General features: G+C 36.3%; 1 protein-coding gene across 4 annotated transcripts in view; it reads left to right on the top strand.

Moving 5' to 3' along the window:
* The window catches only part of ATP9B (ATPase phospholipid transporting 9B), a 153,955-nt gene that overhangs the window by 45,441 nt on the left and 80,680 nt on the right, over positions 1–27,834 (top strand). For all 4 annotated transcript variants that reach the window (XM_085220099.1, XM_085220097.1, XM_085220098.1 and 1 more), the window contains exons 8-9: positions 15,654–15,748; positions 23,927–24,007. In XM_085220099.1, coding sequence (XP_085076225.1) covers positions 15,654–15,748; positions 23,927–24,007 — 176 coding nt within the window. The remainder of the gene's footprint in view (positions 1–15,653; positions 15,749–23,926; positions 24,008–27,834) is intronic.

Raw genomic sequence — 27,834 nt, 5'->3', positions numbered from 1 at the left:
ACAACTCAAAAATCTTGGGTCCAACATGATTGTAAAATGATTTATGATGTTTCTTTTTGGGCTGCTTGCAGTATCGTGTCTTAACCACTGAAGCCTAAAACTGTTTCAGCTAGTATCATAAGAACTGTTAAAGCTCAAATGACACCTGCTAGAAAAGTAGAAATATGAGTTAGACTCTGTAGAAGAATTGCCTTAAACTAGGCCTGTTGTATGCTATGCCTTAGCAGTAAGAGGTACGTTTATGGAAACTTGTCTTAATCTTTACCAGTTAAATTGTATTAGATATGTAGGCATTTAGAAGCAGTTGTCATCTCCATTTGCAGGAGTATGTATCAGTGTTAATATCTTCAAGTGATGTATGCATGGCAGAAACGTGTTGAGAACTCATTATGTAGTAATGTGTAGTGTTTGCTGTTGTGAAAACATGGAAAGCTGTCCCTAATTGGGATCAGCATTCTCACTGCTGAAATAAAAGTGCGGTCAAGCAACTGTATTACTTGCAATGACAGAATTTCTTCAATTGTTTTGCATATCTATACTGTAGCATGCTTTCCTCAGCACTAATTGTTAAATTTGCAGATTCTTGTATGGAAATTTATAAGACATTGTGTAGTCTGCTCTCCTCGCAGTACAGTTAATTGAAGGATGGGCCACAGGAATGTCAATGAACAATCCAGTCACTGTATCTTGACAGGACTGTGTGTAATTGTAGATCTAGGACATCGAGTGAATTCTTGTGTCAAAAAATGTGGGGAGAAAAACATAATTTGAAAGTAAAATTGTTCAAATCTATTTTGGTGCTCAGGTTTAATTCAGACAGCTTTAAAATTTTCTGGTAATCTGCTATGTGGAAAATAAAACTATGCAATTTAAAGGTTTATAATATAAAATTAGCCTGTCCCTAAATAAATAAATGTGCTTGTTAACACACTTAAAGTGTACCTACGAGGTAAATACCCATTATAATACAAAGTGAACACAGCAAATGCAATGAAATCTGCCCAAAGTTCAGATATAAATAATTCATTTATACTTCTACCGTACATGGAATGGGACTTTTGCATTTTCAATACTTTTTCTATAAATACGCAATATGTTGCCTGCTTACATTGATGTTGTGCTCTCAAAAAAAAAGTGAAACCAAACCAAACAAGAAAAAAATGCAACCAAAAAAAAATGCCAACAGTGAACTTCAAACATATGGTGGTGATTGTTTTTTTGACTAAAGAATGAAGACTTACATCTGTAATTGCTTTTTCTTGAATGCTGTAGTTTTGACTGATTTATGGGTTAGTTTATAGTCAACAGTTTAAGTACTTTGTAAAACACATTAGTTTTTCTATGGTTTTATGTTCTGTATGTAATTTTATTTTATCTTCTGTGCAATAAAACACTTTAATTTGTTATCATAAATCTATGAAGAGTAAAAGCAAAGATTTTGAACTAATTTTGAAGTCTACTCTGTTTCAACATTTTCCAATTTCAGTATTTAGTGTTGTTTGTAACACTTAATACCCTTTGTCTTCAGTCAGGAAAAGCGGTTTGAGTTATAAGTAATTAGTCTTAGTCATAGAAATTCAACCAAAAACAGTTCTGGCTTGTTTTCGCATGGGTGTGTTTCTGTTGGAGAAATGAGCCAATGTCATGTGCTTGTATTCTTCATATCTCCTTTCCCAAATGCACTTAAAGAAATACAGAGTTTTTTAGGATGTTTCTTAACTTACTCTGTGTAGCAGGAGCTAATTTTAAGGAGGTCAAGCCGAACGGACTGTTTTGATAAAACTAAATTCTAATTATATGTTATCTCATAACTATTCTTTCTTGAGCTGAAATGCATATTCTCCAACTTGATTATGCCTGCTTTTAGTTCAGAGACCTGATGATTCTGATATGGGTCAGGTACTGTTATTCTAGCATGCAAATGTGTTCTAACATGAGCTAGAGCTGGTCCTTTACAAAAGCCTGGTACATATGTTTATAAAACCTGTAATATTTGTGCTCTTCACTTTGAAATGTGGAATTATGAGAAATACACAAACATTTGACTACTATGTCAAGAAAGAGTGAGTGAACTTATTTTTTTTTTCCTTCAAACTTTTCATTTACTGTCCTAAGGTAACCTCAGATTCTTATTCTATCTTAAACTGGCATTTGGCTCTGAGCTAATAGTTGCTGATTTTTACCAGCAATTTTTGCTATGTTCAAAAGTAGGTGACTGCTGGAACTAACATGCTCTTGAGCTTTTGAGAAAAAAACGGAAGGAAGAAAGTTGCTTGATATCTTTGGCTTGCTATACCTGGTTGAAAGTTACTCTAGGAAAGATAATGGCATAATATTGCCATAGAAATTAGGTTAATTGTGTTATTTGCTAGAGCCTTTGCAGTTGGAAGAGCCAGCAGATGACTATCTTCAGGTATGTGATGTGCTCCATAGACACCAGGGCTAAGAAAAAGTGTTTATTATGTACTACAGTTAGTTTTTTAGGCTGGTGATTAATGACAGTGCTGTTATTTTATTCTTTTTGTTGTTATTAGTAGCTTTTCAGGAGGATAAGAACTGATTAATCTTATTTTAACCCTTTCTTTTTCCCCAAGGGTATATACTTACCTTAGATATTGCATTGTAATTGTATGAAGAGGGTAGTGGTTTTTACTCTTCAGCCTTCTTTAGTAGAAACTGATTTCCATAGGATGACATAGAATTTCTTTTACTAATCTATTCCAGCTTTTCTGACTGGGTACTTGAACCCTCTATTTGAACCCTCTGTCTCTGCACAGAATTAGCATTTTTGGCAGATGCTGGATTCTATATAGAGCAATACCAGTGCTTCAGAAAAAAGGTTTTCCCAAGTGTCAGAACATTGCATTGAAATATGCTTCCAACAACAAAATTGGAGTTGGAAACACTAAAGACAAGTCTATTAAAAGACAGTTCATAGATGAATTTTAATACATAATTTTCTACAGACAGCAACTATCAAACTGGGAAGAGTGACATTTGGTTTTGGGATTTTGTTCTTGTCAGAGAAAATACACTCAATAGCAACTGCTACTGACTGCTCAGTTCTACTCATCACAGCTAGTGCTGCAGGTGGTTGGGATCTACTGCAGGCCACCTGATCAAGGAGAGCCTGTTGAGGCTGCCTTCTTGCTTCAGCTGCAAGTGTCGTGTTTGCAGTCTCTTATCCTGATGGGGAATTTCAATCATCCAGATGTCTGCTCAGAAAACAGCATGGCGAGCTGTAGGCAATCCAGGAGATTCCTGTAGTCCATCAATGACAACTTTTTGGTTCAGGTATTTGGCAGATCAACCAGAGGTAAGATGTTACTGGGCCTGATGTTCACCAGTGCAGTAGATAGCGTTAAAGATATTAAGATTGGAGGCAGCCTAGGCTGCAGCAACCATGCCATGAGTGAGTTTGTGATCTTGAGGAATGTGAGCCTGGCAAAGAGTGGAATCAGGACAGTGAACTTCAGGCTGTTTAAGGGATTGCTGGAAAACATCTCCTGGGAAGTTGTCCTTAGAATGGAGCAAAGGTGGCTACTCTTTGAGGATGCCTTTCTGAGAGCACAAGTGATTTTCATCCCTCAGAATAACAAAAGAGGCAAGAAGGCAGGAAACTGTTGTGGCTTGGCAAGGACAGGCTAGTCACACTGAGTAAAAAGAAGGGCATGTCCTTGGAAACAAGAGTGTATCATCTGGGAAGAATACATAGATGGTATCTGGACATGCAGAGATGGTATTAGGAAGGCCAAGACACAGGTGGAGCTGAACTTGTTGAGGGATTATAAAAACAAGAAGGGATTCTATAGGTACATTGTTCAGAAGAGACAGGCCAAAGAGAGTGTATCTCCTCTGATAAGTGAGAAAGGAGAACTGGCTACAGCAGATATGGAGGAGGCTGAGGTACTCAGTGAATTCATTGCCTTGGTCTTCACTGACAACCAGGATTCTTATATTCATCACATCTCTAAACTCCTCGAGGTGGGAAGTGGGGGAGCAAACTCCCGCCCACTGTAAAGGCAGAGGAAGTCTGAGACAGCCTCATAAGACTGAATGTGTGTAAGTCTATGGGACCCAATGACGTGCATCCTAGGGTACTAAGGGAGATGGCTGATGTGGTTGCTGAGCTGCACTGCATCATATTTGAAAAGTTATGACTGTCAGATGAAGTCCCCCACTGACTGGAAAAAGGGAAACATCAATCCCATTTATAAGAAAGGGAGGAAGGAGGAACTGGAGGACTACGTGCCAGTGAGCCTCACATCTGTGCCTGGGAAGCTGATGGAACAGATCCTCCTGGAAGACATGTTAGGGCACACAAGGAAAGAGTAGATGATCTGAGACAGCCAGCATGGCTTCACCAAGGAAGGTCATGCCTGACCAATCTGCTGGCCTTCTGTGATGGAGTGATAGCATTGGTGAACAAAGGAAAGGCAGCTGATGTGATCTATGTGGATTTCTGCAAGGCCTTTGACATGATCCCCTGCCACATCCTTATCTCTAAATTGGAGAGAGGTGGATTTGAAGGGTGCACCATTTGGTGGATAAGGAATTGCTTCTAAGGTTGAAGCCAGAGAGTTGTAGTCCAGGTGGAGGCTGGTGATGAGTGGTGTTGCACAGAGGGATCAAGACATTGCAACCAAGTTGGATGCGGTTCTGGGCAGCCTGGTCTGGTGGTTGGCAACCCTGCACATAGCAGGAGAGTTGAATCTAGATGATCATTGTGGTCCTTTTCAACCTAGGCCATTCAATGATCTTTATCATAGATGTTGGGATTGAGTGCACCCTCATCAAGTTTGCTGAAGACACAAATCTGAGCACTGCAGATGATACGGCAGAAAGAAGGGATGCCATCCAAAGGGGCCCTGATAACCTCAAAAGGTGGGCCCCGGCGAACCTCATGAGGTTGACCCCATGTCTACGCAGCCTACCAGAATCCCTATGCTTCTCCCAAGATACCTGTCCCTGCTTCTGTTGCCTGTGTGTTTTCTTCCTGCTCTCTGGTTTGACCAGCTGGTCCCCATTTAACCTTGCCAATCTCTTTCTTTCCTTTCCTGTTTTCCTACACCTGGGGTTGGAAAAGGGATTTCTGCATAAGCACTGCTAATCAGGTCTAACGAGGTATGACCTTGCAGTGGTTTTAAAGTTGTTTCCTAATTTTAGAGATGATCTTCAAATCTATGTTAATGTATTCATAATGAAAATATAGCATCTCAAACTTCTGCTTGAGACTTGAGGTGGGGGTATCTGTACCTGAAATAGAAGCATAGAAGTGTAGACTTGAACTAACATGTTTTGAATCTCTCTTCAGTAGTAGAGACACCGATGTGGGTCAGTCTGCCTTGTATGGAGTATGCAGTTGAGAAAATGCTGGCTTCTCCATACAAATGCTAAGGCCTTTGTTTCCAGTCAGTGCTTTTGGTATGTATGGAGAGTAAATGAAATTTAGCTTGTATTTAGCTGCTTCAGTTACAGTTCTGATTGCAGGTGGTCTTCTAGCTTTATGAACTTTCCTCTGTCTGTCAACAAAAGGGGATGGGGAGAAATAAAATAAGATCAATTCCTCTGCTTTTTCCTGTAGTGGAGTCCAGTCTTTGTGGGTGGTCTGTTGCTTCTCTTTAGGCTCCTGTTTGGTAAAGGATAATGTACTTTTCTCTGCTGAATTTTTAATGCCTGTTGTAATCTGAATTTATTAGCTTCTTTGATTTCTTTTCTGTGTTCGACTATTGTGAGATATCAAGATATCAACGCTTTATTTAGTTACTGGTGTGTCTTTCAAGTTGTTTACTTTTTCTGTTTCTAAAATCTGGGAGACTAAGTGGACTTTCAATGGATTCTGGTATATTTGGCTATGGACTTTTCTTTTTATTGGTTTGCTTATGAGCTCTGCTTTTACCTAGAGGAAAAATGTCCCTTACGTAATCTACAAGTACTGTGCTTTTAAGGTGTGTAAATGTTTATATAATTTTGCAGTATCTATCTTCAGAAGATATTTAAGTGTATTATTATAGTGTATTTTGTAGCATATTACTGTCCAGTCAGAACTCTGAAAGTAGGGAGCCTGTTTATTCAGTGTTCTTGAAATAAGTTTTGAATATTTACTTCTTAATTTTTGCTTTGGCCTAGGATTACAAAATTACTTGATTAGCTTAAATATTAGCTTAAGTAGGAAATTCAATTTGAGAAAATAAAAGCTACTTAAAATATCCTAATTTCATTTTTGTTACAACAAGCAGCAATTTGAGAATTGTCCTATATAAAATACCTAGTGCAAGTCTGACTGCCAATTTGAAGAAGGATCATGTTGAATTCTGAAGCAAACTTAAACTTAATATAATTCTCAAAATACATTTTTAAATGAGAACCAGCTTCCCGGGAGTAAACTAAAATGTTTTCATGTGGGGCCCCCAGTGAGCATTACGTGGAGACAGGACAAGGGGAAATAGACATAAGCTGCAGCACAGGAAGTTTTGCACGAATGTGCGTAAGAACTTCTTCACGGTGAGGTGACGGAGCACTGGAACAGGCTGCCCAGGGAGGTTGTGGAGTCTCCTTCTCTGGAGATATTCAAGTCTCGCCTGGACGCCTACCTGTGCGACCTGGTGTAGGGAACCTGCTTTGGCAGGGGGTTGGTCTCGATGATCTCTAGAGGTCCCTTCCAACCCCTACAATTCTGTGATTCTGTGTTAAGAAAAATGAAAAAAAGCCAGCTGAACCCAGTACGTAGACTATAGTAATGATTCAGGGCAAACAATCTAACGTGGATAATAATTATGGAATTGTACTTGTGGAACCATGTCCACATTGTGCGATTTTCTTGTTGTAGTGATGGCTTAAAATAGTTTGCAGTGTAGGCACTTTGTTCTTCAAAACAGCTGAAATCTCATTGCTTGCAAACAGTTCAGTTTCATCCTTCGATTTATCCAAATGCATAATATACATTGTGCTATAGTAGTCTGTTGTCTTGGTGAAATTAGTTTGCTATGCTAAGTAGGATACCACCTGGCAGGTTTTTTTTTTTCCTACTATGTTAAAATTACTCAGTTGGGAAAATATTTTTATCTTTAATTTTTCTGAAGGAAGATGTGACAGCTATTGTTTGTTGAGTCTTCCAATGCTAACATATGTATTTACATCTGACTAGTTCTAATATGTTGTTGGCACTAGCAACATTGTTTTAATGATGAGCAAAGATGAAAATATTTACAATTCCTCTATTTCAGTTTATGTGCTTGGATCATTCATGGGATAAATCCCCATAGGTTATTTGAGTTCTAAATGTCAGAAATAGCCACAGTAGCGAAACAAAGCAGGTGTAGAAACAGGGTGATGTCAGTGATAAATATTCTTGTTATTTTTATGAAATCTGTCAGTAGAGCTGGTATCTGCCAAGTCTAGTACGGATTTCCATACTGTTATAAAGTGGCATTCAGGCCTCCCTTGATTTTCTTTCATCTGGAAAGCAAGACTTTGATTAGAGTTCTAAGGTAACCAAGGTATTAAGTATGGCAGAGTTTTAGATTTATCATTACTGCGTGTGTGTGTATATATATATATATATATTTTTTTTTTTTTTTTCTTACAAGTTGTAAACTTCAGGAAATTATTTAAATAATTTAGATTATCTTTCTTCATCAGTGATTCTATAGAAAAAGATTAATCAGCATCAGAAAAATTAGGGAGCAAAGTGGTGCTTCAAAACCTATTAAATGCAGAGGGTGAATTAATGCTTTTCAATATCTATTTGTAAATCTCTAGGTAAATCATTATGTTAAAATTTGAGAATGTGAACATAAATGTGGATTTTTTTTTTCTTTCCTGCCTTAGAGTACTGTTTGCTATAAGTAAGATAATTCTGTAATGTTTTTAATAAAAGTAAAAATTCCTAAATCACATTGAATCAATACAGCAATAAAAAAAAAAAAATGTAGTGGGTAAAGCTTGGATTAAAAGCATTTGTGTGCTTGTCAGTAAGGAACTCTGATGAGTTTGATGGTATCATATTGACTGCATATTAATACATGGCATCCTATAAGACCATCAGCTGATTGTTTAGAATGTAAATGAATCTGTTGATGGATCCAGTGACTGATGGCTTGAATTCCAATTAATCAATTGCTTCATCAGTTTCTTAATTCAGATCAAATAACTCAAGTACACACAGTTGTTTTAATGGTATTAAGAGAAATTAATGCTTTTAAACCAATTTCATCACTCTTCTTTAAATACAACTACAATTTGTTATTTGCATCCTAGCTGATGGTGTTATAACTGAAATGTTTGAGATGGTTCAGCTATTCTCTTGTGTTTTGTTTGTTTGTTTGTTTTTAAGAATTCCTTAGTAGGTAACATAACTGAAAGCTTTCTGTGATAGTGGTAAATGAAACTCTGTTGTCTAACGTTATCCTGGTGCTGCTACTCATCTTGTCATCACTTTAAAATTTTCATGCACATAGTCACTTAAGTAATATAAATTACTTAAAAATTAAGTTGTTTGTAAGTGATCTTGTGTTAGGTATGCAAAGTCATTTTTTTCCTGATTATTTTATAATAACCTATCACTTTCACTGCTTTTGTCTTCAAGCTGGGAAGGATGTGTTATTATTACTAGACAATATATAATGGTCTATGACACCACAGTTCTACATGCCCTATTTCACAGTGACCCATCAATTAATTTATTCAGCACTTCATGCACACTCTCCGCTGTGACACTTAGACGAGTTGATCTTAATTTGATTGCCATTAAAGCCTTCCTTTCCTGACAACTGTTGTCAATTATACAAAATAAAATCAAGTATTCATAAGTAGGCCGTAATAGGATATAGGCAGACAGATTTAATAATTCAGTTTTGCTGAGGCTTGAAAGGCATTAGTAGTAGCTGTTGTTCTCATTTGTAAAAAATTAATTGGATACAGATCTTCAGAGAAGACAGGCATAATTTCATTTATTTAGATTTGATTGTTGAAAGGAGCCCAGACCTATAGCGGTGGTTTAACAGTCTTTGTGGATAACTGACATGAATTTCTATTAACTACACGTTAGAGAAAGTAAATGTAATTTAATATAGTTGGAGATTAACTTAAGAGAACATACTCTACACACGCTTTTGGTGATAAATATGTACTGGAATGCACAATAATAAAATAATACACCTGCATATCTCATATACAAGTAAAATACAGTTGTTTCCCTCTGAAGCATCTTTAGCACAGGAAAACAATAAAATGTCTCATACTATATTTCAATTCTACCCTTAACCTCCCTTCAGTCCTTACTGGCAAGTCTTTTTTTAAGCCTGCTGATATGGCAAAAATGTAGCAAGCAGAAATCTATTAACTTTAGTATTCTCCAAGAGAAATTTAAATAAAGTTTTCAAAACTTCTGTGTTGTTATTGCCTTCCTATGCATTGTTCTTTACTGTGTATATTGACATTGGTTACAAATAGTGCTAAGACTCCCTGGAAACAAACTGGGGACAGGATGGTCAAAGTACAGAGTAGGAAGAAGATGCACAGGCAGTGGAAGCAGGGACAGGCATCCTGGGTGAAGTATAGGGATTCTGGTGGGCTGTGTACCGATGAAGTCAGGAAGGCCAAGGCTCAACTGGATCCATACTTGGCAAGGGGTAGAAAGAGAAAAGGAGATGCTTTCAACCAGAAAAGGAAAAGGATCTATCAACCAGAAAGGGAAAGTCCAAGAAGGCACACCCCTCAGGGCCATCAAGCACTACAGGTGACATTTGAAAAGTCACGGCAGTCACGTGAAGTCCCCTGTGCCTGGAAAAAAGGCCGTGTTGTACCTGTTTTTAACATGGGTAGGAAGGATGACCTAGGGAACTACTGACTTCTCAGCTTCACTTCTGTGCTGGGGAATATCATGGAAGAGATCCTCCTGGAAGCTGTGCTAAGGCACGTGGAAGAGAGAGGTGACACTGGAAAGCCAGCATGGTTTCATCAAGAGCAAGTCCTGTCTGATCAATGTTGCAGCCTTCTACAGTGGTGTTACTGCGTCAGTGGGAGAGGGAAGAGCCACCTATGTCCTCTGCTTGGACTTCAGGAAGGCCTTTGACACAGGCCCCCACAACATCTTTCCCTCTGTATTGAAAAGATGAGTGATTGTTTGATAGTAGACTTAAAAAGAAAGCAGAAGGAAGCTGTCTGTTCATCTTGCCAACCTATCTGAATTTTTTGTTGATATTTTTCAAATCTGATGTGCTGGGGCTTTCCATGTGTTGATGAATGTGTTATAAAGTATTTCAGTTCTGTTATTCAGTCTTGCTTTTCACAGCAGTATTATTCCCTAACAAAACAAAACCATGCATCTGCTTCTATTTGATTATTTTAGGGCATGTAAGTAGGAAGTTCTGTTGCATTCTCATTCTGAAAAACGATTTGCCTGATATCTCTTTGAGCAGTATAATACACAAAAGATGTTACACATCCTGCAATTATCTTTCTGTAGCAAACTAAACCAACTTATCTAGCATATCTGTAATTTTCTTTCCACAGTCATAGGAAATATTAAATGTTGATATAATTCCTATCATTTGAATGGTTTTTGTTTCTTTGTTGTATAGCCTTCAATGAAAAGCAAAAGATGCTATTTTGTATAAAATTTGAATTGTTTTCTTTTTGCAAAGAGGATTGCTCTTAGTCTGTCAGTATTCTTACTTGGATTTTTATTTTTAACAACACTTCTTTACAAATTACATGGTAAGCAGGCTGATTAGTGAGGTGATTGTTTTAAGGAAAACAAGTCTGTGTTTCTGCTTTTCAAAAACATTTCCAAATGAAATACGAATGAAGAATGTAATACATAACAATTTTTCCTCTTCCAAATGACATAATTTAAAAACCCTGTAAGCTAGAATACATAACAACAAAACTTTGCAGTGTCCTAAGTAGTAAATTGTTTTCAGAAGACTGTATTAAAAATTGTAATTAATTCTCTGAAGAGCTTATGTAAAAATATAATTAAAGTGGTAGTAACACATGTAAATATAGTACGATAACTTCAGGAAATTAAAGATAGCAGCAAGTAAAGAAATTAATGCATAGGGCATAATGTTAAGTAAGAGGAAGTTTATTATATATACGTATGTGTATACATATATTTTGTTCTTATGTCATTAAGAAGCTTTCCTTCCTGTTCTTCCTTTCTCATCTGTAGGCTTCTCTTTTACTTTAGGCTAAATATTTTCAAGCACTCTCCAGAGTCAACCTGTCTTTATTTTGAGAGCTTTTCTTCACACTTTCTAGAAGCAGGCAAGTGCACAAATGAATAACCATGTTATTGATGCACGTTTAAGTAAAAGACATTCACAGAAATATTTGTTCTGTACGTGTCATACGCTTACATGCTGAATAAGACCTTAAGTAACTAAGTAAGATTCCCCCTGCTTACTCTACGTTTAGCACTGGCCCTTTTTTGGCAAACGTTAGCCAGACATAGGCCTGAAGTTATTGTGTTCATGGGTGAGTGTCACCAGCTGAGAGTCTTTTGACCCATGACAGGGGTTTCCATCCACCAACCGTTCCCCCGTGGGAAGCCAGTAAAGAACTGAAAAGGAGGGATTACAGTTTGGTTGAGATAAAGAGAAGCTAATTTACTAGAAATGGTAAAGAAATGAGAGATAACACAGTATAAAAGGAATCAGGGGTAATGAATCAAACAAATGACAGATGCCTTTATAACTATGCTGCCAATGGTATTGACCAGAGGTAAGGCTACTTGCTTCCCTCCCAGAAACCGTGTGGGCTTAACAAAAGCTGCTGGAAACTGCAGCTCCCAAGCAGCCATCCCTGCTCTGTCAGTTCACTGCATGATGTTTGATACGGAATACCTATGGAAAACCATGACAGTGAGCTTTTTTATGTCTGCTCCAAAATAGAAGGGCTGTTCTGAAAGTAATACCTCCTATTTTATTATATTGGCCCACAACATCAGAGGTGGATATTTGTGGTATGACTGTAGGGGTGCCATTGTTCCATGACATTTTGTGGCTGCACAACAGATGGCAGCAGAGAAGTAGTCTGACGAAAGGGTGTCTGACGTGGAAGTCTGTATGAAGCAGAGGTTTGTAAGTGAATTCCTTCGTGCAGAAAAAATTGCATTGCGTGCAGTTTAGTATCTAAAGTACCTTGAGTACTGTGTTCCCTTGTGGACCCATCACTACAAAAAAGGCTTTGAGACCCTGGAGCACGTTCATGGAAGGGCGGCAAAGCCGGCGAGGGGTGTGGAGCACAAGTCCTATGAGGAGCATCTGAGGAAGCTGGAATTGTTAGTCTGGAGGAGGATGGAGTGAGGGTTGTCTTCTTTTCTCAGTAACTACTGTGTTAGGACTAGAGGTAGGACTAAGTTGCTCTAGGGGAGGTTCAGATTCAATATTTAGAAGAACTTCTCAGAAGGAGTGGTTAGGGATTGAAACGGATTGTCCAAGGAAGTGGTGGAGTCACCATCCCTGGATGTGTATAAAGGAAGGGTAGATGTGTTACCTAAATACATGGTTTAGTGGACAACGTTGGTGGTAGGTGGATGGTTGGAATAGGTGAGCTTAGAGGTTTTTTACAGCCTTAATGATTCTTTATTCTAAACAAGCCCAGCTCCCTCAGCCCCTCTTCAGAGAAGTGCTCCGACCCCCTCTCATCATCTTTGTGGCCCTCCTCTGGACCTACTCCAGCAGCTTTGCAACTTTCTTATTCTGGGGGCCACGTGCCTGGATGCAGTACTCCAGGTGGGGCCTCAGGAAGACAGAGTAGAGGGGGACAACAACCTCCCTTGCCCTGTTAGCCACCCTTGATTCAGCACCGGCCTTTTGGGCTGCAAGTGCACACTGCTGGTTTTGTCTACCAAAACTCCCAAGTCCTCACCATTTATTGCGATTACAAGTTATGTGATTATTTTAAGGAAAACTTGAAGTTGTGGGGTTCTTATTTCACAGACTTCATTGTAGATTGTGACAATATTCTTAGAATCGTAAGAAAAAAGTCTTGTACAAGTTTCACCAATTTCAACTGAAGTAGTCTTAAAAATCAGTTTAATTCTACTTGGGCAGTATCTTGCACAGACATGCTATTCACTGTTTTATGCCCGTTCTTTAACAGATTATGCTAAATGAATACTAGGTAGTTGTAAAATAATTTAAGGGTACTCTTGTGACATTTGCTCTTCAGAGAAATGATTGTTCAAACCTAGTGTAATTCCTTTAGATTTAACCTTAAATTGTAATTCCGATTGCTCTTATTTTTTCACTGTAAAAACAAAAATAAATTAGACACATTAACTATGTTCAAATTTGTCTTCTAATATTTGGTGATTATTGTTCATGGAAAATGGGCATCTGAGCACTCCCACTGCCTAAAGAAAATATTTTAATTTCTCAGTTTTCCTTTATGCGCAGCCCTTGTCCTCTTAAAGATATCCTATGTTAGAGATGCCCTGTGCTCAGTGTGGAATTTCATTTTTCTATAGTCAGCAATGCTTTGATTGGTAAACATTAAAATTCATGCCTACTCCTTTACGCAGCAAATAACTTAAAAATTTATATGAATATAAACTTCTCTATATAAACTTCTGTATATACTGGGAAATAATTTCCTGGTTCAGTAATTAACATTGAATAAAAAGGGATTTGCAATTTATAATGTTTGTGTAGATGTTCTTCCCTTGCAAGTCATATTCATATTAGAATTGCAATAGATTAACACTGATGTAAAACATTCTGTCAAAGTATATATAAAACAAACAGAGTATAAAAACATATACATAGTGTTATAATTGGGTGTGCAAATTGTGCATGGATGTCCAGCCTCTTGGCTTGCCCGGGCCACGTTGAGTAAAAAGGAATTGTCTTGGGCTGCATAATAAATATATAGGTAATGTGTATAAGTAACAAAATGTGGTTGTTTTTTTTTTTGTTTTTTTTTTTTTTGTTTTTTTAAAACAGGAAAAATAGAGGGTAACAAAGACATAAAACTAGTGAGCTGGACATAGATGAAAGCATTTTGGAGTGGTTTGGTTGGAACAGTTGTATTTTTTTTCCAGAAGTCATTGATACTGATTTTAGAAATCCTAGGTACTGCTGACTAAAATTATGAAGTACACAACTTCCATGCAGTGGGAAATATTTGGGTTGTTACAGGTTTGTGGGAATCATGGAAGTTGGGAGTTGTTTTTGTGCATTATTTTAATTGTATAATTAGTCTCCTGTGTTTATAACTTAGTTAAGTGAGGTTTAAAAATCTCACAATACAAATTACATAACTCTGATGAATATTAGAAGCAGAAAAGAAGATTGTATTGTTTCAATTTTGCTGTTGTGATCAGTATTGAAAGCTGACTTAGCAGAAAGCAATCTCTTTTTCTGGATAAAACGGAAACAGCCTACAAGATAAGTTATTGATGAAATTAACTGCTGAAGTGGAGAGGAAATGTGACTGGCCAATACATGTCATAGTGTGAGCTCTATTAAATGAATATATGTGCAGTCAACCATTCACAGGAGCCACTCTAGTCTTGAACTGCATTGATCTGTAGTATTAATTCTAAATGAAATTGATGGAAGAGAACAACCATTGACAGGAGGGGTAAGGAGAACTATGAAATGTCTTGTACAGGAAAAGTATGATGGAAAGTAGGCTGATCAGTGCCACGGATAGAATATGCACTGAAATGTGGAACATCTTGTTGCTGCTAGATATCTCACCCTTAGTTATGATGCAGTATATACCACTGAACTCTTCAAAGTATTTTGAAGAGAATAAATGTAACAGTGTTTTACTTCAGAACAAAATCCATAAAGAATACTGTTTAATTTTAAATCCTATTTAGTCTTACCTTGAGCCTTTCATCAGTAGCCTATGTAATAGTCCATATTTGGTGATACCATCACAGTAGTTATATGGAGCATATCGTGGTGGGGGAAATCATGTTACTACTCTTCAGTTTCTTGAATACTAGTCTTCTGTCTGTAGAGCATACTGATTCTCTTCAGTGTGTATTAGTTTGCACCTTGAGCTTCCATCCTGTTTTAACTACTGTACACATATTGATCGGTTTCTTTAGTTTTGAGTCTTTGACAACTAGAAGTAACTTTAAATTAATTCTTTTAAGTAAAATATGTAGGAGCCTGGAATGTCCTTTGAATGGTACCCTTATTAAGGTTTATTTGAAGGGAGAAGTTTCAGTGAAGCCAGGAGGACATAAGTAATGGAAGCTTGTTAAGTGTAAACAGCAATGAGAGAAAACCTGCAAATGTTTTATTATTATCTTGTTTTAGAATTGCACAAGTGAGAAAAAGGTTAAACCTTTTTCAACTTTATCCAGTGAAGTGTTGTCTCTTTCTGGTAATATTTGAAAACTTGTTTAGAAACTATTAAGAAATCTCTGAAATGGGATTTTTTTTTCCCATGCTCATAAACAAGCAATTGTTAATTCTATCAGGAAAAAATATTCTGTTTTCATGGCAGAAAGCATTTAATCAGCAGTCAGACATTTCAAAGTGTGATTTGTGTACATTTATTTAAAATGTTTGTAAATTTATTTTACTTTCACTCTTGTAATTTTTTTTTAAACTCAAACTGAATTTTTGAGATCTAAAAACTAGTTACGTCTTTCTAATTTCAAGTCATATCTTTCTAATTTCAAGGTTCATGTTTCATTCGAACTGACCAGCTTGATGGAGAAACAGACTGGAAACTGAAGGTTGCTGTCAGTTGCACACAAAGATTGCCAGCTTTGGGGGTAAGCATTTCATTTATGTACTTTTAAAATATCTTGGACATGTGCATATTTCCCTTTTAGATATGACAGTTAAAATTATTGCCGGTATATGTGTAAGAAGAAAATCTGTTACCACAGATACATATTTTTTGCAATAAATTGGGGATGCCACTGAATGGTGAATGAGAAGTTGTTATTTATGCAGATATTCTCATTGAAAGGAAACAAAGACAGAATTGATTTTTTATCTTTCAACTTAGTGATTCACAGTGTGGTCCACGCGTGGAGTTCCATACTCAACTGAAAATACTACTGTTGTGCTATACTTCTGCATAGTCTCACCTGCAAGTGCAGGTCATTCTTGCCAGAGAAATCATTGTTTTTTATCACTAATTTGAAAGCTTGGGAAACAGTGGTCTGCTCTTGGATGATAAAGTCATTAAACCTTCTGATCAGACTAGATGAAGTGTGGAAGTTCATGCAAGGAGAGTTTCCTAGCACTTACCTGAATGTCTGTTTACAAGTGTGGGTTTTTTTAATATATATACACATGTGAAATGTAGGTAAATACATAAAGCTATTAAAATTGTTAAAAAGGACACTAACTATATATAAATACATCTACATTCAAAATATGACATATCTCTGCTAGAAATAGGTTTTTATAGATGCATCTCACAATAAGATGCTAAATTGTGTCAAATTTTCGAGAATCTAGTTCTATAGAAGAGTTCTCTTGATATTAAGAGGCTTCCTCTAAAAAATATACTCAAGTTGCAAGGTTGTAAAAGCTTATTTGTACAGAATTTTGGGTATTTGGACTCTATATCCTTTGGATATAAAGAAGAGTGTATGAATTGCACGTGCCATCTCAATAGTACAAATAAGAGACTGGTTATCTTCCAGATCTTAGCAGGATTTCTTCACCTGTTGTTAGGAAACTAGAGTTCCTGCCACACTAAAGACAGCCAAAGGTAGAGAAATTTCCTGTGTTCATAGTGGTTTGGGCTACTGGCTTCACATGCGACAAGGAGGAAAAATCCCGTAGGATTGCATTTAGAGAATTAGGAATGAGGACTGGAACTGAAGATTGATCGTGCCAGACAGGGATGCTAGATTAGGCATTAGACAGCAGTTCTAGTGCTGAAAGTGACCTTAATTGGAATTGTATAATTTGCGACTGAATTCAGTCTTAGTGCTAATGTGTCTTCTGTCAATTTTTAGCATATAGTGATTGCCCCATCTTGTTTTCTCATAAAAATGTTGTTTTTCCAGAACATCTACTGAGCATGCATTTGCCTAAAATCCAGTCCATTTTCTGTCTTCTTTTTCTTTAATTAGTTCTTTTCATATGGCTTACAACCGTGTGCAACTTAACTGGAGTTTCTTGTTTGTTTTTTGTTTTAATTTCCCTTTCCGTTTGGAAGGATCGCTTAACTGTATTTGTTGACTGCAGTTCTTCCTGCAGAGCAATGCAGAAAGAAACCTAGTACAACAGAGAATTGTTGTGTTAAAGCTTTTATGTTATCTTATTTGTTTAGAGGAAAAAAGTTTATGAATAGATTTGACTGAAGTATATTGTTGATCATCTACAACAATGGTATAAAATAATGTTTAAACCTGTGCCTTTGACTTAAAGGAAGTAAATATCTGTATTGCACTTGTTTTTTACTTATGGAGAATAAATTGGAATCTTCATTTGAGTGGCAGGACATGCAGCCTCAAGTTTTTGCAGAAGTGAAGGATGGTTCAAGTCCTGATTGTTTGGGGCCTGTAGGGGATGGAAGAGCAAGATACCACTGAGAAATTATTCAAACTGGGAACAGCATGAATTAACTGTCCAATATAGCAACCATTCCTTCCTTAGTTACTTACAGTTAATGCTGTTAATCTAAGTCCTGCTTATCTTTTTAAATTCTCCCTTTTTGTGAGCTGTAACTGACAATCTGAATTAATACAATCATTTAACAAGCCTCACCTTGTTACCAGCAGGAAATGGAAGCAACCAAGCAGCTCATGTGCCCTTACCCTCTCCTACATCCACATAGTTATGATGTAATAATTCTTTACCTCACACTAGCCAAGACTTGGTCTTCATGACACTTCATATGATATTTTCTACCAAGTAAACTAAACTGTCTTTTAACTTACCTATTGCATGGTTTGGTCAAACCATTGACACTTGGTAGTTCCCTCACTCTTATCACTATAGCATTTTTTCCCAAACCACTGTTTTCAGAGAATGTTGATTTTAGATTATCCTTGTATTTCTGAAGAGTGTAGGATTTTATCTCCAGTTATTTTAAATGGCTAATTCTTAACTGGTCTTGAACTGCTTGCAGTGCTTCACTCCTAGGTTCTGTCTCTCTCAAATTGTTTGGGGAAAATGATAGCCAAATTTTTTTAGGGGATCCCATAGATTTCACAGAAGGTAAAGTGCGCAGAATTGCAGAGGTTGGAAGGGACCTCAAGAGATGGAGTCAAACATGCATTCCAGACAGCTGTGTCTATTCCTGCAGGGAGCAAGTTAGTATTTATTTATCTCCTGCAGATACTTCTGCCTTTAATGGGTCGTTAATAACATGCACATGCTATCTGTCATCAGAAGAAACTGTAAGGGCATCTTCATAATGTTCATGTGAAGCTCTAAGAAAACCATGAAATTCAAACTTGCGTAAAAAATACCATTAATTTTTGTAGTTCCTAATAGAGTCATGAAGTGTGGAAGGATCACTATATTTGTATGCCTTACACATGTCGTTTTTTTAAGTCAGATTAAAATGCAGTAGTTAGCATAAAAGTACGGTTTGTAAAATATTGTAGCAATAGAATAGATGCTTTAAAGATGTAAAGTTGTTTTTGTAGAGGTAGGTGGTTTTGTCACTCTTTGAAATTTTAAGTCCTTTTGTTTTCAAAAAGGATGCTTAAAATATGTAGTTGAGATTAGTTCAGCAAACAGTATCTAAGCTTTCTTGTATACAGTAACCTCCACTGATGAAAGCTTCTCTTAATAAAAAAACAAAAATTAAAAAAAAAATATCAGGAATTTAGAAATGATATTAACCTGAAAATATATTTTGCTTTATAAAATGTTCTTTACCTTGCATCTACTCCTGTCATGAAAACGCACTGTTTTACAGCGATGAACTTGCTAATATGTGCAATGTGTAACAAGGGTACGTTCTCTTTGATAACCTTAATTTTTTATTTTTTTTTTTTTATTTATTTATTTATTTATTTATTTTGAGAAAATTCTTGGGCTTTGGAGCTGTCTAGCGAAGGACTGAGCTTTGTGTTCTAGTCTTGGGTCAAATTTGGTTTTGTTTTCTCTCTACAAAGTGTTGGGAGAATCAGGCTATGATCCTTCCTCTGTTGTAAGAAACTGCTAGGGAAGTGATCCTCCGTGCATTCCAGCTGTACAGGGTAGGCAGCTTGTCCTCTTTGCCCAAACACTAATTGGCGTGGTGAAAATAAAACATTTCAGTTAAGGAATATCTATTTTGATACTGCTTTTTTTTTTTTTTTTTTAATAATGTCATTCATGAAAACCTACTTTGCTTTAGGGAATTTAGAGAAGTAGGCCTACTCAAATACCAACTCATTTACAATAAATATGTTTCTAACACTTCCATTCTATCAATGTTGTCTCTTCCACAGTTAGTATGCTACTAAAAGTCTTCTGTCTTACTGTACATATAATTTACATGTTACAAATTTTAAGATTGTGTGAAAATTTAAAAAAAAAAGGGCCTCTTGTGCCATAATTCTTGATTGCCACCTGCTGGGCCGCGGGAGGAATAGCTGTGGCAAACTGGCACCTTGAGGCCTTTCCTTCAGGTCTTTTCAGTTGATCACAAACTGAGTGCAACTTTTATCTGCATAAGGATCGGTGTGAAAGAGTTTGGGTTTGGTTTTTTTTTTTTTGTTGGTGTGTGTAGGTTGTTTTTTTTTTAGCCACAGTTGTATACAGCTTTTTGGTAAGTTTAAAATTAGTTGAAAGAGTACAGAGAATGATGGTGCATAATGAGTTCTCTGGCTACAAAGAGTTGTTTTAGGGAACACAAAAGTCTTTTAGGCTTGTCCATTTCAAATACAGCAGACGTGTTGGAATTCTGTGCCACTTTAAACTGCAGTAAGTGCTCATATTTGTAAGGTTGGGTACAATATTGGGTTAGGATTCTGTGGTTAAATTTGTATTTCTTTATGATAAATCAGTAATTCTCTGAACAGATTCCATTCACAAAATGAATCTGTTTAGAAGTACAGACTGGTATGTGGCACTGTCTCAGGGAAGCCATTTTGCCGTCAATATCTCCAGACTGATGTTCAGATTTATTGTTTCTCTTACCATTTTCAGAATTTTTTCCTTTACTGGATCAAATAGGTTTAACTAGACTTCTCTTTGAAATAGCTAATATTTGTTGCAGTAGTGGTTTTCCTGACTTCCAGGTGTTGACTCCTATTACAGTGTCTTCTCCATGTGTTTGTAGGGCATTTTTAAGTGACACTTATTTTTGCATATCAAAGTATATTTTTAATAACGTAAGGGAACACTTGCAAATTGAGCATATAGCAGACTAAACAATTGGGTCATACATTTAACTAATATATGCTGCATAGTTCGTAGAATCATACATTTTTAATTTCTTTGGTTACCTGACATAAATGCTGTGAGTATCTGGTGTTGTTGAGAGCTGTCAGTCACACCAAGAGAGCAATGCTGTAACCTTACCCGCTGTGACACCCAGAATAAATGTGCCTGCAGACCTCCAGACCTTTTCTTAAAGAACAGATGACACCATGAAGATGATCAGTGCAGATTTTGTTGTCTTCCTAAAGCACTTACTGTGATCAGAGAATTAAAATTTCAACGGGTCATCTAGTGATGGCTAGGCTGCAAATACTGTAAAAACTAGATTAGGTTTCTTGCAGCTTCATAGTTATAGGTGAAGTGTTTTTTTAATTGCAGTGTACACATTCTGGGGCATTCATTTCTGGCTTAAGTGATCAAGTAAATTTATTAACAGCAATGAGGTCACTGTAATTTTCAATAAACGGTGACTTGCTGATTTATATCAGAAGATCCATACAACAGTAAACAATGCCATTTATATTTAATTAGTTTTATTGAACCAAAAGCAATTTTATTTGTAATGAACTACATGTTATGATTAAGAATGTATTTTAATGATCTTTAAGTAAGGTGAACAAATGTTGCCCTTGACCTAACAGAGGAGCTTTTTCTGTGTTACTGGTAGCTGCAGGGTGATTGGTGGTGTTGTGAAATGCAAAAGAGAACATTTTTGTTACTGTATCATCAAGTCATCTCCTGAATTTCAGTGCAAAGGATGAAATGCTTTCTTTTTGATTATTATTTGCATGTGACAGATCATGAAATGCATGCTGTAATCATGTCATTTTTTAAACATCTGATCTACATTTGTATAAAAATAACTTTTTATTGCCTAAGGTTTAGGTTTATTGTTTTTACTTTAATCTACACTTGTTACAGTCCCCCTGCTCATAAGATACTGGAAGAGCAAATCTGCTTCAATGAACTAGTGGTTTGATGCTTATAATATGCAAATTATTCTTTCATGAAGCTAAACTTTATGTAGTCCAAGCTACTTATTAGTTAAACTATTAATAGTTCTCTGGTTTTTAAAAACATTCAATCTCTGTTAGAGGAAATTTCCCTTTTCCCTACTTCTCTGTAGAGGGAAGCAATGACACAAACTTAACCAGGTACATCTTACTTCCTCAGAGAGCTAAAGTTATATTTACACTTAGCATTGTGTACAAATCTTGAAGCCTCCTGGCTGAATTCTCCATTGTGTTTTCTTTTAATACATTGAGATGAGAAATGCACTACTGGGAAAGCAGCGCTGCGTGAAGGGACATCTTTGTGCTCCTATTGTTGAATGCAATTCATATGTAAATGTCAATCTTCTATAACCATTCTGTGGATTTCTTTTTACCACTGTATTATGAGAACTCAGCTTCTGTATTTTATTGGCGAAAGAATGATGCCTATTCATTGTATGGAGCATTGGTCTACAGTAAAGAAAATGTCCTTTTCCCTTCCCTTTTCCCCAGTAATGAAGAAGTGATTTAGGAAGCTACTGAGCACATGTAATAGGCGTCTGTAACTTCTTTCTATCAATGAACTTCCATCCCAGATTTCTCCTGGAGAAGATTTTGTCTTTTTTTTTTTTTTTTTTTTTCTCAATACTCAGCTGCTTGCAGTTGGTGGCCTTCTATCTAGAATAATGCCACAAGTGTGTAGGCAGTGTGCAGATCTCAGTATTTCAGAAAGGTGTGGTTGACTTGAAATTCAAAGAGAAAAAAGAAAAAAAAAAAAGGAAAGTTTGGGTTTTAAATCAGAAATGCTAAAGGAGAATTAAAACAAAAAAGCATAAAGGGAATGTGGTAGAAATTTTTACATTTAAAATATAACAAAGGAGGACGTCACAGTAGGAGCAAATACCTGTAGAAAGATTGGAATGTGGGAAAATATACTACTGCACAAATACCTATATACTTTAAAAGGTAGATATTTCTGCTGCTTTTTTTTTTAAATCTTGCTTCCTGCTAAGGCATTCTTTGAAAAGAGATGAGTTCTCACTTGATGCATTTCACTAGCAGTTTGTATTGTGTGTGAGTGTGGTATTAATTTTCTGACGTACCATCCATTGCTGAGGCTGTATTTTTCTTTACATCATAAAGCACATAATAACCCAGATTAGCTAAATTGTAGGTGATAACAGATTCAAAAGAAGTGAATGATGAGGGTATAGGATGCTGCCTGGGTATTAGTTTCATATGAATTATTTCTCATGAAGCTGATGAATGTAGATAGAGAAGGGTGCAACGAACGAAACAGTGTGAAAGACTAAAATAAATGATTAATAGTTTAAAGATTACGATAATTTGAGAGTTCTAATTAAATTCATGTTTTAAAAAGTATGTGAAATACTATTTTTGCAAAGTAAAAGACGTTTTTCTGTAGAGTATAAGCTGAAATTCAAATTAATGATTTATATATAGGCCTACACATTTTATAAATGAAATCAAACATGCTTGATAAAGTCACAACAGATTAGAAAATGGTTCCACTCTTTCCTAGAAAAGTGAAAGATTATATTCGGAAATCTATCATTTTTGTGTCAGAGTAACAGAAAGATACAGATGTGTAGACTTTAAAGCTCATTAACACATACGTGGACAACTGCAACTTCATTTCTGTAGTGTTCTAATTGTTTTATTCAAATCTTTGTTATATTTCAATTATGATCAGAAAATAATTGTAGTACTTTTGAAAATAACTCTATTTGAGCCATTTGATTACATGTCCATAGAGGAGGCTGTAACATTAGTTCAATTTTGAAGCTAGTGTATTCTAGTTCAGATGAACAGGGTATTAAAACTCTATAATTGGCTTCCTGGAGGAAGGTGTATGATTAGCCTTTTGCAAGATTCATGTAGTAGATAAAGAATGGAAGTAACCTGAATAATTGGGAGCTAGACACTGTAAGAAGCTGGACATCCTTGCATTTCATCATAGGTTGAGAATCTTAGTTTCACTGGGCATTGGTATCAATCCTCTCCAGGGCTGGGTTGTGAGGTCTACGCCTTCTGAAATCTTAGATGCTGTTGGTTCTGACCATCAAAACTTTCTTAAAACTGCAGGAGTTTTCATGGGTTGACTGCAGATGGATATACTGAGCGCTTCAGTATTTAAGAAAAGATGAGTTCGTTGCTTGACCTTTTATTCAGTTGGCTTTTGCCTTGTTGGAAAAGTATTTTGTTTCAGTTTCATTTAAGAATAAAATGAACCAAGAAACTTTATTTTTTTTAAAGGAACCAGTAAAATATTTTTAAGGTTACACTAAAAAAAAAATTAAAACCAAGCTCTTAAGAAAAACAAATTATATAATTTCCTATGCATTATAAATGTAAAACAGTTTAGTTTAGTGCATGAAATATCGATGTGTTTATACTACTATCTTGGATCTGATTTCTTTATGACAGAATGTACTGAAAAAAGTGATGTGTTTTTTGGATAAAACTTCATTGTGTTAAATTTGGGGTGGAGTGTTAAGAGTCATATCAACTGAAATCGTTACCGTTAAAAAGTCCTTCAAAATACTTAATTAAATTCAAGTTTAAATAAAGTAAGTACGTTAATCTGTTTTACAGGATCTCTTTTCAATCAATGCTTATGTTTATGCTCAGAAGCCACAACTGGATATTCATAGTTTTGAGGGTACCTTCACACGGGTAAGTAATGTCAATAAATACATTTCTATTCCTCTCTTCTTAGCATTACAAGAGCATGTTTACATGTTCCTGTCATGGAAGTATTTACCAAAATATTTTGTAAATGAAATATTCCAGAAATCTAATACAAATAGAAGATCTGAAGAGATACAGAATCTGGAATGGTATTATATTTGCTGACATCACTATGATATTCTTGTATGAAATTCTACGTATAGCACCATATTTTGTTTGTCTCATGTCTAATATGTCACAGTGTCAGGTTTAATGTATTCAGCAGCCTCACACAATGCAGCTGATGGTTTCTGTGCAATAAATATGTTCCTTGTTTAACAGCCTCTATGGAAGCATTAGCTTTCCCTTGAAAATTTCAGTTATGTTGAAAATAAAACTAAAAGGCACTTATGTGGGGTCTTTATTAAATCTTTTTTTTTCTAGGTTTAACTATATTCAAGACCAAATATGATGACATTGCAAACATTTTAGTGAGATTTTCTCTGTTCCACTGGGTGGCCTGCTAACGTTAATGCTTTAAAGCAAGTCATCCCAACAGCTGGTAACAATATAATAAATAGAAATATTGCTTTATAGATTTGTGGCACTATCTATGCTATTAGCAGATAGCTTTTTTTAATTTTAAACACACTCAGTTGATTCATTCCTCTTGATAGTTTGCTTTTAAAATGTCTCAATAGAATTAACTAGTATGGGAGGTACACAGAAAAGGTGGTTTTTTACTCAAGTGACTCAAACTGGTAATAGATTTTGTTCAGTTATTGGAATTCAAGTTCACAGTCCTATGTGAGCTTATGAGATACTGCAGTTGTTGAGTCTTAAAGATGATTTTGTACCATTTACATAGTTCATGCTGTCTACAAAGTAAATGTCCTTTGCCCCCAACTTTCTGAAGCTGTATCAGTTTCTACTTAAACACTGCATTGACCAATTGCCCAAATACAACTATTAACATCTGTAATATTTTTACCCCTTTCCAAACAGCTAAGCATGTGCTTTTCTAAATACAATTTGAACTCTGTGGAGTCTTTTTAACAAATCTAGTCCATGTGATCAAGACATTGGGAAATCACAACTAAACAGTTGCTCCCTGTTGTGGGTTCCATTTATAGACATAATAAGAGTGATATGATTCGAACAGCTGTGATGTACCTCGTGCTTTCACACTTAGATTTATATTAACTGCTCAAGTAGGCAGAGCAGTTCAGTTTAAATTTCTGTACGCATGCATCTGAGGACAGTGCCCTTGTATTTGGATTTATACTGGATCTTACTGTACATAGTTCTGAATGCCTTTTTTGCTTGTCATTAACAGTTTACTTTCCATAAAGTAAAATATGTCAGTGTTTTTCTTCAGAACACTTCCTGATTTATCTTTCCAATTTTTTTGTAAGCCCTTGGTTATTGTACTAAATCAGTTTTTGCATCTTATCCCAGATCTACATTACAGTAAAAAAAAAAAAAAAAAAAAAAAAAGTAATGTGCTTAGTGATACTGATGCATACATTTTTCCTACGTAGGCATTGGTGATCAAAGAAATCTTGCAAAGGTAGGTTGACAGGGTAATAGCACACTGATTTTTTCTTATTATGGAAAATATAGTACTAACAGTATAGCAGCCAGATAGTTTGAAAACATGCATGACCATAAATCAAACCAAACTTAGGTGCACAGCTGCAGTGTTTTTATGTGGGAACAACTTCTCTGTAGGTACTCCTGTGTGAGGAATATATTCACAATTAACCTAATAGCTGATTGAAGATGCATTTTGGAGCACTCCTGCATAACTAGATCAAGAGAGATTAAAGCTCCACTGCATTCTGATGTCCACATGAAGTAATTTTTTGTTGACCTCTATGGATTTTGGTGCATCATTTGCAGACAGTAAATGAAAGTTGTGTGTGAGTGTCTTTGCCATGGGCATGTGAGAAGAATTATGTCTGACCCTTAAACAATAACATAAGTAATTTTTTTTCCTCCTCTTCCCTCTTCTAGATTCCTACCAAGAAGCAATAGATTAGCTATATTTGGATTCTGTGAAAATGTGAGATTTTAATTGCATCCTCCATTCTTTGAGCTTATTTTGAAATACAGAATGCACAGAATAGAGATTTACAGATACACCAGAGTGTATCACCTATCAGATGCTCCTGTGATGATGTAATAAGTGTTATGGTTTAAGCACCAAGTGTTATGGCTCAGCACCACACAGTCTAAACCACACATTTCTAAATGGAATGGGGGATACAATAAAAATATAAAAAAATAAAATTAAAAAAAATATACCCACAAATTAGAACTTGTGGGTTGAGATAAAACTATTTATTGAGGTAGAGAAAAGGAAAAGGATAATAATAACGTGTATGTCTGTCTGTGTGTGTTATATATATATATTCATATATAGCAAGTGATGCCCAAGTAATTTCTCACCACCCCTGACTGATGCCCAGCTAGCCCCTGAGCAGTGGAAAAGAGCGAGATGAACTCTCACCCTCTTCAAAACTCCTTCTACATGATGACATGCCGTATGGAATGTATCTTTGGTCAGTTTAAGTCAACTGTCCTAATTCTCTTCCTTCCAACTCCTGGGGCCCTTTGCTTTGAACAGCCTTGACTCTATACAATACTGCTTAGCAGCAACTATAAACATTAGTGTGTTATGAACACTTTTTCTCCTTGAACCAAAAACATAGCATCATACCAGGCACTCCCCCCCAAAAAAAAACAATCCCAGCTGAAACTAAGGATCCTAGTTGGATCCTAGTCATTATTCTAGAGCAAGTATGTCCAACCCGCAGCTTACACGTGACCTAGCCTGGTTGGCAGTGCTTCCCACAGAACAGCCCCAGACATGCTCCAATCTCAGCAGCAGCCAAACCGTTAGTGTACTATTAATGCTGTATCGACTGCAACCAAGGCGCAAGGAGAGCAGTGCTGTGCAGTGCTGACTCAAGTGATGACATACAATTGTATGCATTTTGATACCTTGACTAAACACAGGGCTGTTAACAGCACAGGATGCACACACATGCTTTTTGATAAAGGAACTTAAGACTCAGTTTCAAGATTGGGAAAAAAAAAAAAAAAATCATCAAATTATGCTTGCAACACCGTTTTCATTTGGTATAAATACATTACCTGCAAATTTCCAACTGGAATGTATAGAATTGCAAATAGGTATTAAACTCAAAAATCTGATTGTGTCTCTTTACCACATTTTCATAATCACTGTCTTACCAAAGGAAAATATCCTTTGCTTCACAAATCACAGAATCACTGAATGGCCAGGGAAGGGACCTCAAGGATCATGAATCTCCAACCCCCTGCCACATGCAGGGCCACCAACCTCCCCATTTCATACCAGACCAGGCTGCCCAGGGCCCCATCCAACCTGGCCTTGAACACCTTTAGGGACAGGGCATCCACAGCCTCTCTGGGCAGCTGTTCCAGCACCTCACCACTCTCTCTGTAAAGAACTTCCCCTGATATCCAACCTAAATCTTCCTCCCTCAGCTTAAAACCATTTCCCCTTGTCCTGCTGTTATCTACCCTTTCAAAGAGTTGATAAAATCAACAACTCACACCTTATTCATTCCATTGCTATTTGGCAGTAGGCACATTCTAAACAAACTACAGGAACAGTAAAATTTCATCAAAAATCTCTGATGAATGCTCTGAAACCTCACTGAGAATTGCAACCACTTCCATTGAACCAACCTGATGCATTAGTTTCACAAAAATGGGGTCAAATAACCCACTAGTTTTGGTTTGGTTTCTTTTTTTGAATGAAATATATAAAAGCTTAAAATAAG

Source organism: Meleagris gallopavo, chromosome 3 (genome assembly GCF_905368555.1).
Source record: "Meleagris gallopavo chromosome 3, MGAL_WU_HG_1.1, whole genome shotgun sequence".
Lineage (NCBI taxonomy): Eukaryota > Metazoa > Chordata > Aves > Galliformes > Phasianidae > Meleagris > Meleagris gallopavo.
The sequence above is the reverse complement of the archived record's forward strand: the minus strand, read 5'-3'. Positions and strand labels throughout refer to the sequence as shown.